At 43.8% G+C, this 21,291-nt stretch overlaps 1 protein-coding gene across 6 annotated transcripts in view; it reads right to left on the reverse strand.

Annotated features, from left to right (window-relative positions):
* Nucleotides 1–14,830: 14,830 nt before the first annotated feature.
* Nucleotides 14,831–21,291, reverse strand: part of LOC106588224 (uncharacterized) — a 29,789-nt gene continuing 23,328 nt past the window's right edge. For 5 of the 6 annotated variants that reach the window (XM_045706283.2, XM_082965081.1, XM_045706277.2 and 2 more), the window contains 3 exons: nucleotides 17,215–17,304; nucleotides 16,472–16,807; nucleotides 14,831–16,063 (listed from right to left, as the gene is read on the reverse strand). In XM_045706283.2, coding sequence (XP_045562239.1) covers nucleotides 15,684–16,063; nucleotides 16,472–16,807; nucleotides 17,215–17,281 — 783 coding nt within the window. In that variant the 5' untranslated portion in view covers nucleotides 17,282–17,304 and the 3' untranslated portion in view covers nucleotides 14,831–15,683. Of the gene's footprint in view, nucleotides 16,064–16,471; nucleotides 16,808–17,214; nucleotides 17,305–18,066; nucleotides 18,727–21,291 lie in introns of those variants that run through there. The other variant, XM_045706285.2, reaches the window with a different exon arrangement.

The following is a 21,291-nucleotide window of genomic DNA, read 5'->3' on the forward strand; positions in this document are numbered from 1 at the left end:
CCACTTGTAACCGATGTGAAATGGCTAGTTAGTTAGCGGTGGTGCACGCTAATAGCGTTTCAATCAGTGACGTCACTCGCTCTGAGACCTGAAGTGGTTGTTCCCCTTGCGTTGCAAGGGCCGCGGCTTTTGTGGCGCGATGGGTAACAATGCTTCGTGGGTGTCAGTTGTTGATGTGTGCAAGGGTCCCTGGTTCGAGCCCAGGTTGGGGCGAAAAGAGGGAAGGAACCTACACTGTTACATTGATGCTGTTGACCCGGATTATTGGTTGCTGCGGAAAAAGAGGAGGTCAAAAGGGGGGTGAGTGTAACCGATGTGAAATGGCTAGTTAGTTAGCGGTGGTGCGCGCTAATAGCGTTTCAATCAGTGACGTCACTCGCTCTGAGACCTGAAGTGGTTGTTCCCCTTGCGTTGCAAGGGCCGCGGCTTTTGTGGCGCGATGGGTAGCGATGCTTCGTGGGTGTCAGTTGTTGATGTGTGCAAGGGTCCCTGGTTCGAGCCCAGGTTGGGGCGAAAAGAGGGAAGGAACCTACACTGTTACATTGATGCTGTTGACCCGGATTATTGGTTGCTGCGGAAAAAGAGGAGGTCAAAAGGGGGGTGAGTGTAACCGATGTGAAATGGCTAGTTAGTTAGCGGTGGTGCGCGCTAATAGCGTTTCAATCAGTGACGTCACTCGCTCTGAGACCTGAAGTGGTTGTTCCCCTTGCGTTGCAAGGGCCGCAGCTTTTGTGGCGCGATGGGTAACGATGCTTCGTGGGTGTCAGTTGTTGATGTGTGCAAGGGTCCCTGGTTCGAGCCCAGGTTGGGGCGAAAAGAGGGAAGGAACCTACACTAGTACATTGATGCTGTTGACCCGGATTATTGGTTGCTGCAGAAAAAGAGGAGGTCAAAAGGGGGGTGAGTGTAACCGATGTGAAATGGCTAGTTAGTTAGCGGTGGTGCGCGCTAATAGCGTTTCAATCAGTGACGTCACTCGCTCTGAGACCTGAAGTGGTTGTTCCCCTTGCGTTGCAAGGGCCGCGGCTTTTGTGGCGCGATGGGTAACGATGCTTCGTGGGTGTCAGTTGTTGATGTGTGCAAGGGTCCCTGGTTCGAGCCCAGGTTGGGGCGAAGAGAGGGACGGAACCTACACTGTTACAGACTAATTCTCACGTAGAAAGAACGAGTCATGAGTGGTGTGGTAGGTAAGTAAGAGCTTGTAGTGCATGTGTTCACGTGATCTAAAGCCATCTTGCCTGTGCTCTAAAGCCAACTGTCGCTCACAAAGTAATGGACAAGTTGCTCTCCTGGCTAAGCAATTGGTTTTGAGTAGTGTGTTGTTGTGCAGAAGGATGCGGGTTCGATTCCTGCTCGGGGCAGAACGGAATGCACCCTGTTACATGTACGCAACCTCCCCCACTTCTCCTTCACCCAAATCCAGATAGCTGATGTTCTGAAAGAGCTGTAAAATCTGGACCCCCACAAATCAGCCGGGCTAGACAATCTGGACTCTCTCTTTCTAAAATGATCTGCTGAAATTGTTGCAAACCCTATTACTAGCCTGTTCAACCCCTTTTTTGTATTGTCTGAGATTCCCATAGATTGGAACGCTGCCGCGGTCATCCCCTTCTTCAAAGGGGGAGACACTTTAGACCAAAACTTCTACAGAGCTATATCTATTCTACCCTGCCTTTCTAAGGTCTTCGAAGGCCAAATTAACAAGCAGATTACTGACCATTTCGAATCCCACCATACCTTCTCTGCTATGCAATCTGGTTTCAGAGCTGGTCGTGGGTGCAGCTCAGCCACGCTCAAGGTCCTAAACGATATCATAAACGCCATCGATAAGAGACATTACTGTGCAGCCATATTCATCGACCTGGCTAAGGCTTTCGATTCTGTCAATCAAAACATTCTTATTGGCAGACTCAACTGCCTTGGTTTCTCAAATGATTGCCTCGCCTGGTTCACCAACTACTTCTCTGATAGAGTTCAGTATGTCAAATCGGAGGGCCTGTTGTCCGGACCTCTGGAAGTCTCTATGGGGGTGCCACAAGGTTCAATTCTCTTGCCGACTCTCTTCTCTGTATACATCAATGATGTCTCTCTTGCTGCTGGTGATTCTCTGATCCACCTCTACGCAGACGACACCATTCTGTATACCTCTGGCCCTTCTTTGGACACTGTGTTAACTAACCTCCAAATGAGCTTCAATGCCATACAACTCTCCTTCCGTGGCCTCCAACTGCTCTTAAATGCAAGTAAAACTAAATGCATGCTCTTCAACCGATCGCTGCCCGCACCTGCCCACCCGTCCAGCATCACTACTCTGGACGGTTCTGACTTAGAATATGTGGACAACTACAAATACCTAGGTGTCTGGTTAGACTGTAAACTCTCCTTCCAGACTCACATTAAACATCTCCAATCCAAAATTAAATCTAGAATCGGCTTCCTATTTCGCAACAAAGCATCCTTCACTCAGGCTGCCAAACATAACCTCGTAACACTGACCATCCTACCGATCCTCGACTTCGGCGATGTCATTTACAAAATAGCCTCCAACACTCTACTCAACAAATTGGATGCAGTCTAGCAGTCTGTACGCTCTCGTTGGTTGGCCCTCGCTTCATACTCGTCGCCAAACCCACGGGCTCCAGGTCATCTACAAGTCTCTGCTAGGTAAAGCCCCGCCTTATCTCAGCTCACTGGCCACCATAGCTGCACCCACCCGTAGCACGCGCTCCAGCAGGTAAATCTCACTTCCTTTGGCCGCCTCTCCTTCCAGTTCTCTGCTGCCAATGACTGGAACGAACTGCAAAAATCACTAAAGCTGGAGACTCTTACCTCCCTCACTAGCTTTAAGCACCAGCTGTCAGAGCAGCTCACAGATCACTGCACCTGTACATAGCTCATCTGTAATTAGCCCATCCAATCTACCTCATCCCCATACGGTATTTATTTATTTATTTATCTTGCTCCTTTGCACCCCAGTATCTCTACTTGCACAGTCATCTTCTGCACATTCTACCATTCCAGTGTTTAATTGCTATATTGTAATTACTTCGCCATCATGGCCTATTAATTGCCTTACCTCTCTTATCCTACCTCATTTGCACATGCTGTATATACATTTTTCTACTGTATTATTGATTGTATGTTTGTTTATTCCATGTGTAACTCCGTGTTGTTGTATGTGTCGAAGTGCTTTGCTTTATCTTGGCTAGGTCGCAGTTGCAAATGAGAACTTGTTCTCAACTAGTCTACCTGGTTAAATAAAGGTGAAAGAAAATGAAAAAGAAACTCACACACCCCTATCCACCCACCATCACTGTGCATTTTCTAAAATATCAGTCACATTTGACTGCTGAGCTGAATGTTAACTGTCAATGAAACTCAATAGTGAACACTGCTGAGATCTCGCTTAAAAACTGCTGAAGGAACCGCTTGTTGTTGCTACGATCATTTGAGTGTGCTCTCCTATCCGATGCCTTTCACTAATTCAATCTGATTGCTTCAAACTATTTTGGGGAAGAGGAGCAGGGTGCTGATTGATTGATTGTGCCTCAAACGTTTTTGAAGACGGTCATTGCGACCCAATAACCAGAAACCCCCTCAGCTCTCCTTTAGCTGTCCTTAGCTGTCGCCCAACCTGCAGGCTGAATGTTCCCAATGGCACCGTATGTCCTTATTTGTTCAACTCAATTGGGGCTTGTTGCTTTGAGTCTTTTTAGGACATTGATGGTCCTAAATGGCATCCTATTCCCTATGGGCCCTGGTCAAAAGTAGTGCACTAAACAGTGCCACTTGAAAAACACACAATGTATCTATGCATGTAAGGCTTCAACAAATGCAGGATTAAGCAGTCTTTCATTTTCCTGACTGTGTGCTTGCGTTTTAACTTCCAGTACAATGACCGGTACTGTGGTACAGATGATTAGTAAACAAGCTAAACTATAGCTACTCAACCTTTGGCACTAGTATTATCAACATCCACTATCTATGATATCTGTTTTAATCCAGTTTATGCTCAGCCATCAATAATATGTATTCACACCTTTTGGAATAACAGATTTATTGATTTATAAATGTTACTTTTGCTGTACAATGTTTATGCATACTTATTCTCAGTCAGCACATGAGATAACAAAATAACACTGGAACTGAATAACAGTTGAGACAAAGGCTTGAGATACAGACTGTCAGCTGTTCCCTCAGCTGTTCACTCTTTCCATGGATCAAACGAGGACTCATGACTGATTTTTGTTTCACCGTCTCTCTAAAGCCATGTATTATCTCATACCCGGACCAATATTACCTCATGTCAAGTTTTGATATTTGATTATGAGGAACTCGATTTGCATTGACACTGTGCCCGGTCCAGTACATATTTGGAACAGGAGACAACAACCGAAATGATGAATCAATATTTAGATTGGTTCTCATTGGTCCGGTGGGAATATTGATTTAATCAGATTTGGGTTCCTGGCGCCTTGCTGGCTCGTGTTGCCTCTCTTTCCAAACGCATTGTGCGTTTTTAGTCTGTGTTTGCAGACAGTCGGAAGGCTTAATGTGGTTGTGTTTCCACAAATCCAGTGTCAAAAGGAACAGACGGTGTGTCAGTGTTCTGGGTACATAACAGGTAGTTGCTTCCAATGGGCGCGCAGTAGCCTGAGACTGCCAAGCAACTCTGCACAGAGCACAGAACTATCAGACCACTGAGAGAGGCACGAGGTTGAATTTCACTCAACTTTCTAGAGTTTTCCCTGTTAACACTATCAACGTTTACCCTTTACTGTGGCAAATGTGATCGAATCAACGCAATATTAGCACATTTCAATGCAACGTACCAAAACAAAACAAACTATGCAAGAGATTTTGTTGTGGGCAGAACGCATCGGAGTACGATTCTATTGTACATAACTCAGCCCCTACTCTACACAGACCTGTGCGTCATAACCAATCAGAGCTGCAGTAGGCCTATATGCAAATAGATCATTGCCATATATGGATCTGTGCCATTTACTTTGAACTGGACTGTGTTTACAGCTGTGGTCTTGAATAGATGCGTGCACATTTTGTTCATATCCTTTGCTAGTTAGTGAGTTATTAGCCCAGTTATAGATAATTTGTAGTCAGCAATAGGGGAGTGATTGCTTCCTAGACATCTTTGAAAAGTAAGTCAGGTAAAGAGCTTTTTTTGTCTTAAAGGGGCAGTGTTGTATTTTGAGACAGGCTTGAATAAGCTAAGTAGCCAATAGGCAGAGGTTTGCATAATTTGTGTGATTCTCTGTAATAATGGTATGCGAATAATAATGCATTTTATTTTGTAAAGTGTTTTTTTGCATCAAACAGCACAAACATTTTCAGTTACCTTCTCTGAAGGACAAGTGGAATGTAGGCCTACACTGAACACCACACATTAAGCTATACCACTCAACTAATCTTCACCCTTTGATTAATTGAATCATGTGCATTGGTGCTGGGCTGGAACAAAATTATGCAACCATTGGAGCACTCAGAGGTTGAGAAACTCTAAGTGACTGTTACTGCCTCTTCCCCCCATTTGCCCAGCAAGATAGAGGAGTCCATGCCTAATAAGGAATTGAATATGAGGGTAAACACCCAACAATCCCTCCTCCTTCACGCCCTTCCAATCCATTTCAGGCATTCTCTGCTCTTCAAACGGGCCTCCCACTGTATTTGCCCTACGGACTGTGTGTGAGGGTGTGTGCATGTGTATCGCCCTCAGCCCTTGGGCCAAAGTCTGAATGATTGGCCCCATCGGTCTGATAACTGGCTTCCCAGTCAGATGACCGTTTCTAAACTGGCTGAAGTCTATCTATCTAGGCCTGTCCCACTTACTCTTTATAATAGTGACTGACACTGTCTTCTCTCTCTCTCTCTCTCTCTCTCTCTCCAATTCAATTCAAAGGGCTTTATTGTCATGGGAAACATATGTTTACATTTCCAAAGCAAGTGAAATAGATAATTAACCAAAGTGAAGTAAACAATCAAAAATGAACAGTAAACTCTTCATCTCTCTCTCTCTCTCTCTCTCTCTCTCTCATACCCTATCTCCCTTCAAAGTCCTATGTTGTGCTGCAAAGCACTCAGGCCTAATGGAGGAGACTCTGGAGTATAAATACAACAAAACCAGAGGAATATGCCCTCAATGCTTTCAAGACAACCTAGAATGTGAGGAGGGGGAGGAGGGCTGGGTTGCCAGGCGTTACATAAACACAGCAACATAGGTTACTTAACCGCCTCCCCCTTTGATGAGAAGGAAATGGCCGAAGCAGTGGTGCATGGGAAAGGTGTGGGGGTCTTCCCTAACGAGATCCATCTGCAGCCCTATTCTCTGTGTACTCTGTGTATACATTGGCCACATGTCCCCATTCAAGCCAGCACCGGCTGGACTATTGACTCATCTGCCCACATGAAGAGGACTTTGATTTGAAGGAGCAGAAAGCCACAAACATACATTACTGTAGATTCTTCATAGTTTGGTCAATTATTCTTGGAACTAGGAATTGTTGAGGCAAGACGAATCTAGAAGTTTGCTCTTCAATGGAACGGTAGAGAGATGCTGTTTGAGATGAGCTCATTAATTGTCTATCTTGCTGTGAGAGCGCGTGTGCCCGTGTTCTCAAGGGTCTGTGTGTTAGCGTGCAATAACAGCTAGTATGCAGAGCAGGTGTATCGATTCATACGGGATCAATGCAGCCTAAGTATTTGATTTGAATGGTGCTTGATTCAGCCTTGGTTAATGCATACGAAGAGATTGTAACCATGAGGCTTGCTGTTTATTGGTGCAATCGAGCAGAACTCAGTCATTGCCATGCGCATTATGCACAATTACGCAATAAGCTTCATCATTATTTATATTAAATCATATATCTGCATCAGTGGAGAGTGTCTCATAATGATGGATTTGATACCATTCCACTGATTCTTCTCCAGTCATTACCACGAGCCCATTCTCACCAATTTAGGTGCCACCAAACTCCAGGGATCTGTATCGCATTGATCAAAACAGTTCGATAGACAACAGAAAAGTCAGGGGCGTTCATTGCATTAGCAGGTGGGTTACACGTGGAATGCGACAGCTGGACTTATAAACAGAGATTTGGATATAATTCTCTCGTAGAAGGTTTGAGTATATGACAATTTGGTCCGTATCCAAGGGCAACAGATGGAAATCCTTTCTTTTAAAAATACATATTTCCTTACACAAGATAACTTTTTCTTTTTATCTAAAAACGGTTTTGAATGATGACTTGCTCCCATTTTCATATGTTTATGACCCAAAATAGCAGAGAGGCATACACACTGGACAGCTGTCAACTCATCCAATATCAACCCAGTAAACTGCAGTGGATTCTGTGCTTCTGTGTTCCAGTGTGTTATTGTGTAAGTAGGTTAGTGTTAGTGTAACTGTTAGTGATATTAGTGGTAGCGTCCCTGTGGACACTGTGTATACTGGTGTTGCCCTACTTGCACTCATGGGAGTGTTATTGTGTTGGTGTGCTTGTGTTATTGTGGACAGTGTTTAGTCTACTTTGTCTGTGTTTTAGTGTGTGGACAGTGTGGATACTACTGGTGTTGACCTCCTGGCATGATGGGCATCCTTCAGCCTGGCACTTAACCTGAATCATGCCATGTGTGCCCAGCTGCTGCAGAAATGAATCATAACACGTTGCAAGGCACGCTGTGGTGTTGACATGTTAGTTACCGTAGATAAGAAACTCCAATATAATAACACAATCCTAGAACTATACTGTAGCTAATGCACTATATTGTCAACAGTCAGACAATTCATTGGTGTTATCTCAATCGCATCATTCTTAAAGGGGCAGTTCAGTTAAAATGTGATTTTTCGGGTTAAAAAAAAGAAGATATTTCCACACTATGAGGTCGAAATAACACTCTGAAATTGTGAAAATGATGATAATGCCCTTTTTGTGTAAGAGCTGTTTGAAAAAAAATACCTGGAATTTCAGCCTGTTCAGGTGAGATTTAACTTTTGTCCCACATCATCACACCACAAAGTGATCTGATTACAATAGATGAAGGATTGTTCATCTGGGTAAGGGGATGGGCTCTAGATCATCCTATCATACAATCAGGGCTGCATATGTAAATATCTTCAAATTTGTTTCCTAACACCCACACGATCAGACAAAGCATTTCAATGGCCAAATGAGGCTCAGGGAAATAAATGATTCAAAATATATTTTTGAGTAATTTTCATTAAATTAACACACAGTGGGTTATTAGACATACAATGATTTAAAAATACAATTACAAAGACTGCATGGGGGGCTTTAAACCGTCACATGACAAAAAATGCTTATAGAAGGATATGCATGTTACATATCAGATGAAAAATGCAGACAGAGCAGTATCATCAACCCCACATTACAGTTTGGCCAACAGTGTGTGGTCTTCCGTGGCAACAAAGCACAAATGTACATGCTGTGCATGTACTGTACCAACTGACAGCTCACTCACACCACAGAACTCCAGTTTTAATTCTATCGCCTAACACTGATCCAAATTATGTAGATGGGTTAAAATGGTCGTGGCAACCAGGCTAGGACAAACATCTCTGTTCCAGTGAGGGAACGAGAACATGGACAATCTCAGACAGCTTGGTGTGAATGGGGGTTTGAGGTATGACTTGGCGCACTGGTACATCCACTTATTCTGGGAGTTGAGTTGAGATGACATTCAGGATGTTGAACAGCTTGTGCCAAATGTCGACAGTCCCTCTGGGTGGTATTCATTAGGCACCAAACGGAAGGAAACAGACTGAAACAGGGAGGGACTACTTGGACTTGATCCAATAAGAAATGCTCATTTTGGTTTCCCGTATTAAAATGTTTTCTGTTACATTCGTTAGGACATACGACCGAGGTCTCCTGTTTCTGGCCCTATGGTACAGCTACATGGTGCTCTGACATTGTCGCGCCTGATGGGTTTTCTGTAAAATTAACCACTGTCCCATCGGAAATGAGATGTGGAAAGAGAATTGCATTCGTGTACTGCTCATGGGGATTCTAGAACAGAGCACGCCTCTCCTCTGTCCTCACTCTGGAAGCTGGTAGCTCCGCTTGTGGTGAGGAGCTGTAGCCATCTGTGTCTGTTATACAAGTCTTACGCAATTGTTTTGGTCTTGTTTCTGTATCTCCAAAAGACTTTGCAATCTTGCTCGTCCTGGATTATGTCAAACGATACGAAGGAGAATGGTGTCAACAGAGCACGGAGGGTTCAGTACAATGAAGCTTTTTGCTTCGATGGAAGATTTTCTTCCCTATTCTTACACGGCAACCTCCGGTGTCAAGCAGAGCTAGAGTCTCAACGCCTTGCTGTTTACATCAAAGTAGCTCCAGCACGACTCCGTTCTGCGATGTTATTCACATTATTGATTTCCAGAGCTATAGCGTTATATAAGCACAGAATATCGAATTCTCCTTCTGTCTGCATAGAGTACACATAAGTCTATCTATCCCTATGAGGTTCACAACATAAAACCTTCCCCATTTCCATTATGCCCTTTCATTGAACTTTGATTTATTTTTCTTTGCTCTTTGAAGGCCATAATAATCTGGAGAGAAACTGTGTCATGATAATTGTAGGCCCATTTACAATAACAAATCAATGTCACTTCTCTCTTATTTATTCCCAAAGCAATTAGTCCCAAAGCCAACTGCCATTTTAGCGTTAGGTAACCCACTTACCTGTTCTTTACATAAATCCCAGGCCTGTGTTGACAGAATGGCCTTCCTCACCATGTTGATATGGCCAGCTGTGGATAGGACAGCTCACCTGACCATCGGCCAGCAGGCTGTCAAGGCTGTAATGTAAACCACTCTGAGGGGAGATAACAGTGGCTAGACTAATTGGCCAGGGAGAGGAACACACGGCCCCTCTCTGTGTGTGTGTGCGCGTGTGGCAGAGAGGCATCAGAGGGCTTCTGGTCCCCATGGCAACGGGGCTGCATTCCCCACTGTGTTCCCTGGGTTGGGTGTGTGTGCGTATGCGTTTTGAGACAGATCAAAGTTCCTATGGCTAACCACTTCACTTCTGAACTCTCTCACTCCACCTTTTTTTCAGCTGGCTTGGGTTTGTTGCGTTTTCAAGAGAGGGATCCGGAACATCTTCAAACAAACACTAGTGTGGTGATGTAACAAGACAAGCAAGACATTTCAGATAGTGAGGAAGGGGGTTATCCAGTGTCAAATCACAGTGAGTAGTTTTTCATGGTAACGTACTGTAGGATGACATGCATCCACAGGAGCTCGTTCCAATCAAACTCTGTAAGTATCCATGTCAAGTCAAACACGTCATTCTTCTTACAGCATGCTGCAAAGGTGTTCTCACGCACTCAAGAAAACATTTTCTTTAAACCTGGAAACCAGTTACTAGTTTTGATTGAATAGGCCCCCCATGGTACTGTGGGGATCAATGGAGGCTGGTGGGAGGAGCTGTAGGAGGACAGGCTTATTGTAATTGCTGGAATGGAATTAATGGAACGGAGTCAAACGTGGTTTCCATACGTTTGATGTGTTTGACACCGTTCCAATAATTACATTTCAGCCATTGCAATGAGCCTGTCCTCCTATAGCTCCTCCCACCAGCCACCACTGGTGGGGGGCCATTATGTGGGTGTGTGACACCCTGCCTGAAATTATTCCTCTCTGGTATGTTAGTTTCCATCTCTCCCTGCACTCCTGAGGCATTTCCTAATCACGGCTAAGAGATATGGTGAATATTCACTAGTGCACATTATAGGGAATAGGGTGCCATTTGGTACGCACCCTATATGTAAGAGGATTCCAGTCCTGGTACACTGTGTGGTTGAATTTTCTCAGGCAAACCGATACTCACGATCTCTCATAGTTGGTGTGTCACTCTCCCCCTCTTGTGGTGGAAAGGGGAAGTGGTTGAAATGCTGCTCTTACTCTGAACAGAAATGAACCACAACAAAGACAAACATTTCAGTAGTAGTGGACTAAACTCTACTCCATCGTGAAGGAAGTTTATGAACTTCACCAACGGTGTGGAGTCGAGACCAGGCTTTGTGGAATCTAGCTCTGACTACATCGATTCGCCCAAGGCCAGTACTTAAATGACGCAACGCCCAACTTGTACCTATGTTTTTCCTCTGTAGTTGCATGCCTTTCTTTGCTGAAATCCATACTTTTTCAAAAAAAGTTAATCAAATACAGCCACTGACTGTTTGCACATTGCTTTTGCTCTGAGATGGCAACTCAGGGCAAATGCACGTGCCAATTGAATCTCAATCTCAATGGTGGTATTTGATTAACGTTTATCGAAAAAGTATAGATTTCAGCAACCAAAGACGACAAACATAGGTACGAGGTGGGCGTTTCCTAATTGAAATGCTTTGAAGTATTGACGGAGCTGGATTCCACAAAGCCTGGTCTCAGCTCCACACCGTTGGTGAAGTTCATCAGAAACTTCCTTGACCGTGGAGTTTAGTCAGCAGTGTAAATCATAATTTATCATGATGATGATTGGGATGATGATAGTGTCTTGATTTGAATAGCTTAGGTTTTTATTGCATGTGGAACATTGAATTCGATAGCATTAAGTCTTTCCGACAGTTGAGAATGAAAACACACAGACATTAATGTACATCGGTTACTAATGGAATTGGATGATGATTATTGTTATTTATGGGGCTCCCATGTGGCGAAGTCTAAGGCACTGCATCTCAGTGCTGGAGGCATCACTACAGAAACCCTGGTTTGAATCCACAATTGGCCCAGTGTCGCCCGGGTTTGGCCGGTGTAGGCCGTCATTGTAAATAAGAATTTGTTCTTAACTGACTTGCCTAGTTAAATAAAAGGTAAAGTAAAATAAAAAAAATGACCGTACATTTTAAGATCAGGTGGACTTTCAAATATGAACCACATACAGGAACCACTTAAGCCTTCAGCATGCAGAGTGTTAATGTTTATATGAGAATTACACTGATAGCTGACATACTTCAGACAGTCACACTGGGCCAATAGCGCGCCGCCCTATGGGACTCCCAATCACGGCCACTCAGGAGCCCCAATTATAACCAAGTACACCTGTCATGAGGAACTATTAGGTTCCTCAGTGACTAAGGTGTGGTGTGTATGTAATATTCCAGTCTTGACAGAGGGCATTTTTAACCCGACTCACTAAAAGCACAGACCCCGTTTAGCGCTGACTTTAACTGGACCATTTGGACCAAAGTGGGAAGACTTGAAAAGCCTCCCAAAAAAACCTTGTTTAAATGTTTGGCGCCAAAAATCAAATCAAATGTATTTATATAGCCCTTCATACATCAGCTGATATCTCAAAGTGCTGTACAGAAACCCAGCCTAAAACCCCAAACAGCAAGCAATGCAGGTGTAGAAGCACGGTGGCTAGGAAAAACTCCCTAGAAAGGCCCAAACCTAGGAAGAAACCTAGAGAGGAACCAGGCTGAGGGGTGGCCAGTCCTCTTCTGGCTGTGCCGGGTGGAGGTTATAACAGAACATGGTCAAGATGTTAAAATGTTCATAAATGACCAGCAGGGTCAAATAATAATAATCACAGTTGTCGAGGGTGCAACAGGTCAGCACCTCAAGAGTAAATGTCAGTTGGCTTTTCATAGCCGATCATTGAGAGAATCTCTACCGCTCCTGCTGTCTCTAGAGTTGAAAACAGCAGGTCTGGGACAGGTAGCCAATGCACTTAGCCCAAGAGGGTGAGATGGGTCACTGTGTGTAGATAACATTTTGGACCCCATACTAATGGCGCGTTCACAGATATTTTCAACATGTCAGCATATTTTGATCACTCATACTGAGAGTGAGGTTGGCCACAGTTGCAGCAGCAGACAAAAATCCAGCAGAGGGCAGCATTTGGCAACAAGAGACAGATCAACATTCCACACAGTTGTCTAGTTTGCCCAGTGGTATTCCCTGTATTTCTTGGATTATAAAATATTTTACATTCTGCATCTCCTAAACATCTATTGTGTTTTAGATCTAAGATGCAAACAAGGTAATTTATCGTATGCACGCACAGCCAGCCTTGCTCAGATATTACCTGTGCAGTATACTGTGTACAAAACATTAGGAACAGCTTCCTAATATTGAGTAGCACTCCCTTTTTGCCCTCAGAACAGACTCAATTCATCAGGGCCTGGACTCTACAAGGTGTCAAAAACATTCCACAGTTGTGTCAAGTTGGCTGGATGTCCTGGTGGGTGGTGGACCATTCTTGATATACACGGGAAACTGCTGAGCATGAAAAAACCCTGCAGTGTTGCACTTCTTGACAAAAACCGGTGCGACTGGCACCTACTACCATACCCCATTCAAAGACGCTTAAATATTTTGTCTTGCCTATTCACCCTCTGAATGGCACAAATTCACAATCCATGTGTCAAGGCTTAAAAACCCTTTAACCCGTCTCCTCCCCTTCATCTACACTGATTGAAATGGATTTAACAAGTGACATCGATACGTGTGTACAGCTTTCACCTGTTCAGTCCATGTCATGGAAAGAGCAGGTGTTCCTAATGTTTAATACACCCAGTGTATATTGAACACATGCTGACTAGGGATACCTAAAATGGCACAACTACCAGACTAAAGTTCCTGTTAATGAGGGGGAACACCTCAACCAGTATAGGATGCATTGTTCAATAGGTGGCCTGTCACAAATGTAATGGACCAGGCAACATGATCAAAACTAAATATATATTCTTCCGTTTCAAGATACCAGTATAAATAGCAATAAATACCCAGATGGTGACTTGTGCACTACAAGGCAATTATAATACCTAGGACTACAATCATATTACTGTCTCTTTAAGAGCAATAAGTTATGTGTTACATCATTTCATCCTCATAAGGAATCTATCTGGAGGGAGAGTGGCCCTACTAGCAAAAACTACAAACAAAGAAAGATAGCCGACAACAATGAACGCAGGGCAAACAATGTTTAGGATGCACTCCACTGTGAGCTAGCTTCAGACATTGTACTACAGCTTGAATCTTGTACTCTCCACACTGCCGGAGGGGCTTGCCACTGAACATAGGTGCACCACAGGTTATAAAGGAGGCAGAGGGCGTGAACTGCATTGAAAGAGCTGGGATGCTCCAATCACAGGAAGGGTGGTTAAAAAGTTGATACAATTAAGTACAGCAAATTTCCAAGTCACAGCACACACACTCAATCAATAAAGGGCAATTAGCAATCCATTAAGGCAAGGCATTTGTTAGGGCATGCAAAGATCAGTGAGAAATCAATTCATAGAAGAGCTAAAGTCCACCATGACATCATAGGAGCTCCCATGACTAACGTTTTAAAAGCAGTAATACCCAAAACACACAAACATTCTAAAAATGTCTACTTAACTTGCGTTGGTCCTGGTGCACCTTGCCCCCCGTTGGAGGCAGCAACGCGGTCCCACTCCGGAACCATCTTGGGCTCTTTGCACTCCAGCAACCGCTGAGAACTTGGGACCTCCTTGCCAACAGAACACAGGGGATACACAAAAGAGAAACAGCCCCATACACACCCCTCTTGCACATTGTATTAGCGCAACCGCTAAACAGGTAGAGTCATGTCCATCGCTGCAGACTATCCGCCGAGATGTAACAACTCCCAACTAGGGTTACCAGACTACGCCAACTGTAGTGCGGGAGAGTTTACACAAAATGTTCAATTCCTGTAGCAGTCCTACGTCACCTTTTTTTTTTTTTTTTTTTTTTTTTTATTGGCGAGAGGAGGTCCTCAGGACTAAATCTAAAACACACAGGTTCTTTGTATCAAGGAGTGGAGCATGGGATAATCAGGATGCAGCCATTTATTTACATCCATCCTAAGCAGGAATATCACCTCACAAACAAACATTACTAACAATACATTTCTCACAATTCTCATTCAGTTAAACGTTGGTGTTACAACACTCACGGAGGATGTGTCTAGGTGGACTATGGGCGCCAGCAAACACTACATTTACCATTGTACTTAAAAAATCAACAACAAAAAAAATCAACCCAGTTAAACCACCGCTCCTGTCCGCCCATAGCACGCCGACCTGTAAGGGGATCTCTCTGATTAACGCAAACAGGAAGGCTTTTCTACAAAAGGTCACGCCCTTAAAGGGGCAATCAGTAGTTGTCACATCATTTTTTTAATATGTACACATTAATTCTTGAAGAATGTAACTTATAAATGCCTCATGAGCTTAGTGCAACTCTCTTACCCCATCAGAAGCTTGTTCAACTCCAATTTAATAAAACACTATATAGCCTCAAAACATTGTTAAAACTATTATTTTGATATCATGGATGGTCAGTCCATGCATCCAAAGCGCGTCTATGAATTTGAGAGTGGTTACATTTCTCCAGCCCCATCCCTCAATTTTTTACCAAAACTGGCAGGAAGTAAGCTTTGTTACTGTTTCTACTGCCGTTTGCAGTTTTTAATTAACAATCATTTATATCTGGCACTGGCAGACCAACAAGGGTGCGTTCACAATAGGTTGATCAGCCTCTCTCATCTGTTCATCATTTCCTTGTTCTACGCAGCCAAGGAAACCTTTGGACCATGAAAGGAACCTCACACAATGGCTCTTCCATATTCTTATTAAATGATCCTGGCACTTGCTTGTCAATTTGTTCATGTTTGTTTTCAAGACGTCACACCAGGAAGAGAGTACTCAGGAGGACTAGAAAAGGTTTCCACAAAGGACCAATGGACCCTGACCCACTGGCATTGGGCTGCGCAACCCTGGCTTTATCATGCTCTGGTACCACTAAGCTGCTGGTCAGGTAGGATCCGGTACTGGGGATCCACAGGGAGCAGTTGTAGGCCTCTTCCCCAGAGACTGTCTTTCTTTTCAGGGAACTAGTTATAGTCAATGACGCTCCATCTTCCACTTGTTTAGTGTTGATTGTAGAGTCCCCAGTCACGTTGTTGGGTCCCTGGAACCAGTGCACCTCGCCATCAGGATAGACCCCAGTGAAGGTGCAGGTTGGGCCCTCATCACTGATACTGGGCTGGGCCTCCTTGTAGGACTCTGAATGGAAACAGAGAACGTTTTTTAAAAACACAGAATATGGCTGAGGTTGGAGAGTTCTTGAGAAATTGTGCAATGCGGTTCTGTAAGCCCCGACACCATTAGTCATACATTTTGCTCAGTAGAGGCACGGTAAAGTCCCTTGTACTTCCTGGTGGTTAGGCAATGTCCATTTGCTATGTCCATTATAGGAGGACTGGCTCATTGTAATGTAATGGCTGGAATGGAATTAATGGAACAGAATCAAACATGACTACCATTCCATTTATCCCATTCCAGCCATTACAATGAGCCAGTCCTCCTGTAGCTCCTCCCACCATCCTCTGGCCAATGGCGTTGGACTACATGCATGACAGATGTCTAGGTTATGACAGTATTACATGAGTGAGAATGGGCTAGGACACTCGCCTTGCAGCTTCACCATTGTAGTGGCCTCCTTTACTCCATGACTGGAGCGCAGCTTGCACAAGTACTTTCCCTGATCCAGTGGTCGTACCTGCAGCAGAGTCAGGGACAGCTGTGTCTGTGGGGTATAACTACACTCCATAGCACTAGTTGTGCTCCCTGGGTGGGTCCCGGTCACTTCAGTTCCGTTAACATCACACAGGTGCTTCCCGTCCTGGCGGACCCAGGCCAGATGTTTGATCAACAGTCCCTCCTGGGAGGTGGAGATGTTACATTGGAGGCGGACACTCTGGTGACACCACACAATGACAGAGTCAACAGTGCTTAGCTTCACCAGCTCTGTGGATTAAGGAGATATTAAAGTTAGTTTCTTCACTTAGCTCTCTTGGAACGACTGTGCTCAACTGATTTTCGTTCCCGACTCGAACCATTCCATTTTGTGTTATGAGCCTACTAGTGTGGAGGCCCAAGCTACATTGTTGTATTGGCAAGTACCAAAGACTCATCCACATGAAATACAAATAATCTACAGTATGTCATTTCAGAAACGGTGTAGTTATGGTCAGCTGTGTATTAGTATTGCAAGTCAGAAACTTCAGCTTGTAAAGAAAACGTGTTGGTTGTGCTGGTCCAGGGTTACAATGAGAATGTATACTGTTGGCGGTACTCGAGGACCAGGGTTGGGAAACACTGTCACACAAATTAAGAGTGCCTTTAAAAGTCAACTTTCAACTTGATTTGCTTACCTGCCGTCGTGAGTGTACGAGCAACACAGAGCCAAAGCATCACAGTTTGCTGGGTGAACAGGTTCATCTTGTGTCTCTTGACTTGATCTCCTATAGACGCACACAAGTTACACATTGGTCATGTTACACTAGTATGTTACTCTCACCCAGTCTACCTGATATTCACCGTCACCTGTTACAAACACAGTGCACTTATTCATTTAACTGATTGATCCTTACAAGAGACGTACAGATGAATGATCCTGTTGCACGAGAACTTTTCTGCATTGCAAGAAATGTAAAACTTAGTGTATTTGATTATTTTCCTGCTGTAGCAAACTGGTTCGAATTAAGATCAATATCTGTACATGGTATCAGAATGTTTCTGTCCTTCGGAGTCTTAAATCGTTTTTATAAGCAGAGTGCACTGTAATATTTTGCTTCACAGACCAATAGTTTTTCCTTAAAAGGTCCAATGCAGCTATGTTTATCTCAGTATCGTTCAGGTCTGTGGGACCCATTTTCAAAGTTTACTAAGCTGTCATCAAAGCTGTCATCAAGGCAAAGGGTGGCTACTTTGAAGAATCTCAAATATAAAGTCGGTTTTGATTTGTTTAACACTTTTTTGGCTACTACATGATTCCATATGTGTTATTTCATAGTTTTGATGTCTTCACTATTATTACAATGTAGAAAATAGCAAAAAAAGAAACCCTGGAATGAGTAGCTGTGTCCAAACTTTTGACTGGTACTGTCACAATTGTCGTAGTGGAGAGAAGACCAAAATGCAGCGGGAATGTGGATACTCATTCTTTTAATGAAATACGTAAAGCATCCACAGAAAGAAGAAAAAAAACAATAAACGATACTCACGACCAACCAGTGTGGCAGGCTAAACAAGCGGTGCTCACAAACAATTACCCACAAACACACAGACAAACACACCCTACTAATATAGGACTCCCAATCAAAGGCAACTCAACACACCTGCCTTCAATTGGGAGTCCAATCCCAATTAACTCTACATAGAAAACAAACCTAGAACCTATACCCACAACTAACTAACTAAACCTAGAAATACATAAACACAGAGCAGTGCCCAAAACCCCTGGAATACATAAATAAAACAACCTACTACCTACACCACCACCCCGAACCATATAAAACAAATACCCTCTGCCACATCCTGACCAAACTACAACAACACATAACCCTTAACTGGTCAGGACGTGACAGGTACTGTATATTACCTATATGTGGTGTTTGGGACCACTGGACCTGAGGGTAATAAAAGTGTGTGTGTGTGTAGGTGAAAACAAGTAAAAATGCTGTGTGCCTTCACTCGGTCTTCCTCCTCCCTGGGCCTGCTGTTTCAACATAGCACCAATAACCGTTCTGCCTGTCTCCCACTTTTCTCCCACTTTACCCTTTGTAGTGTGTGCAACTACAATGTCTTGTGGGAACCTGCACAGTGCTATTACAATACATTTCATTACATTGTAAAAATGCAGTATTTTCCCACAATCTACCCCAGCCAGGTGCAAATTGGGGAAGGGACACAACAAATAAATAGCTTTGCATGTGGGGCTCCTTACCACAATCAATCAGTATGGCAGAGGGCCTTAGAAATACATTTTGCAGAGAGAGAAGCTAGTGAGGAAGGACCGTCTTCCACTTTGGAAGATGAAGAATTCAATTTGGAATCTGACAGTGAGTTGGAAGAAGAGGATGAGATTAACCCTCAACCAGCCTGTCAACAGCCAGCCCCAGGACCAGCCCGTCAACAACCAGATAATCAGCAGCCTGCAGGAGGAGAAATATGGATGAAATATGAAATTGGATGCTCTTCTTGCCCAAGGAATGAGCCACCCCGCATGGCTGCAAATGGATGCAACCAGGGCCGACGCGGATGGCGGTTACTCATGTGCAGGACATAAAGTCTTCATTTGAACTGTTCATCCCAGACACCATCCTAAAAATCATACTGGACTGCACTAATTTGGAGGGAAGGTGTGTTTTTGGAGAGATGGAAGTTGATGGACCAAACTAATTTACATGCACACTTTGGGTTTCTTAACCTTGCTGGTGTTTTCAGATCCAATGGGGAATCCACATAATCCCTGTGGGATGCAGAAACTGGCAGAGAACTTTTCCGTGCAACAATGTCTCCGGAAAACTTCCACATTAATTCCAGGATTATCCGCTTCGATAACCGAGACACCAGACCAGCTCGGTGGCAGAGAGACAAGCTAGCTGCAATCAGGTCAGTTTGGGACAAGTGGGTGGACCGCCTTCCCCTGTTTTACAACCCTGGGCCCAACATTACCGCCCATCAGGCAGTACACACCGCCTAAACCCCCAAAATATGGAATCAAGATCTGGGCTGCCTGTGATGCTGCTTCATCATATGCGTGGAACTTGCAAGTGTACACGGGGAAGCCAGATGGAGGAGCACCTGAGAAGAACCAAGGGATGCGGGCCACAACATCACATGCAATAACTTTTTTACTTCGCACAAGCTGGGACAGGAGCTTCTCAAGAGGTAGCGTGTGACGGTAGGAACAATACGAAAAAACAAGCCAGAGCTCCCACCTCAGCTGTTTAATACACGGAGCAGGCCTATCAATTCCTCTGAGTTTGTGTTCACGGCCGACACGTCCCTAGTGTCCTATGTGACAAAGAAAGGCAAAAATGTGGTACTCATGAGTACGCTGCATAGGGATGGGAGAATCTGTGGCCACAGCTGCAAAAGAAGAACCCTACGCTGGACACTTCTTGGACATCTCGGCATACAACGCCTTTGTCATTTGGATCGCGTTAAACCCAGATTGGAACAGAGGGAAGCTGCAGAGACGGCTCTTTCTCGCAGGAGCTGGGCAAGGCATTTGTAAGACCTCAAATCCAGAGGATGCAACATATCCCAAGGACCCCAGCTTCTGCAGCCATCGTGAGGAGGATGCTGATGCCCCATCCACCCGACCCACAGAACCAACAACTCCAATACTGGAAGTTAGTGTGAGTGATGTTGTTGCATGTGTGTGTGTCTGACTCTACTAACTTGGCCTGCTGTAACTATATGTGAGTGAGTGAGATGTTAGTAAAATTCCTGAACGAAGTGTTTATCGTTCTAGATTTCAGCCGGTAGCAACAAGAAGAAGTGCTGCAATGTGTATGGACCCAAGAAGGACAGGAAGACACAGTACATATGCATCAAGTGGAAGAAATACATTTGCAACACACACACAGTAAAACTCTGTCCCTCATGTGGTGTGTAGGCCAGCCTTAAATTGTGTTCAATGTGGCTCATTTATCATTTCCATTAAATACTGTATGTAAAATGTGTCCTTCCAATTTGTTCAGTTCAAAACAATAAACATAAATAGTGATAAACTTTGTTTAATATATATTTGTTCAAGATAAACATGATTCATTCCCCCCATGTCTTGATTATAATTTTATTTTTAAAAACAAATAGTGATTTTAATGATAAATGTGATCTAGCAAAGGTAAATAGCAAATATTAACCATGTCTGCTGTCTATATTGCTTGTAATTGATATAAGTAAACATCAAAATATTTTTATGTAAATTGTTATGGCTGTATTGTTTTAAAAACCCAATAATGTTGTGGGTTCATCAGACCCGCGAACATTGGGTGAATAACAAAAACATGAACACCACACAAGGGTTAAGGACTTTACTGTGATTGTTTTCAATTAAAATTGTCAAAAATAAACAAAAATAGCTTCTTAGCAAAGAGCAATTTCTCAAGCAAGAATTTTGCTAGGACTGTCTGGGAGTGGTTTGAGTGGGGAGGGGAAAACTGAATACTAGCGGTTATTGGCTGAGAGGTTTGGAACTGTCTTTCTTATTGGTCTATTAACTCATTTACCACATGGTGATGTCACCATGGAAAGGCCAAAACTCCATCCCAGTCCATAGTTTTGACAAGTTGGCTGGATGTCCTTTGGGTGGTAGACCGGGAAACTGTTGAGCGTGAAAAACCCAGCAGCGTTGCAGTTCTTGACACAAACCGGTGTGCCTGCCACCTACTACCATACACTGTTCAAAGGCACTTAAATCTTTTGTCATGGCCATT

Source organism: Salmo salar, chromosome 02, assembly GCF_965601325.2.
Source record: "Salmo salar chromosome 02, fSalSal1, whole genome shotgun sequence".
In the NCBI taxonomy this organism is placed as follows: domain Eukaryota; kingdom Metazoa; phylum Chordata; class Actinopteri; order Salmoniformes; family Salmonidae; genus Salmo; species Salmo salar.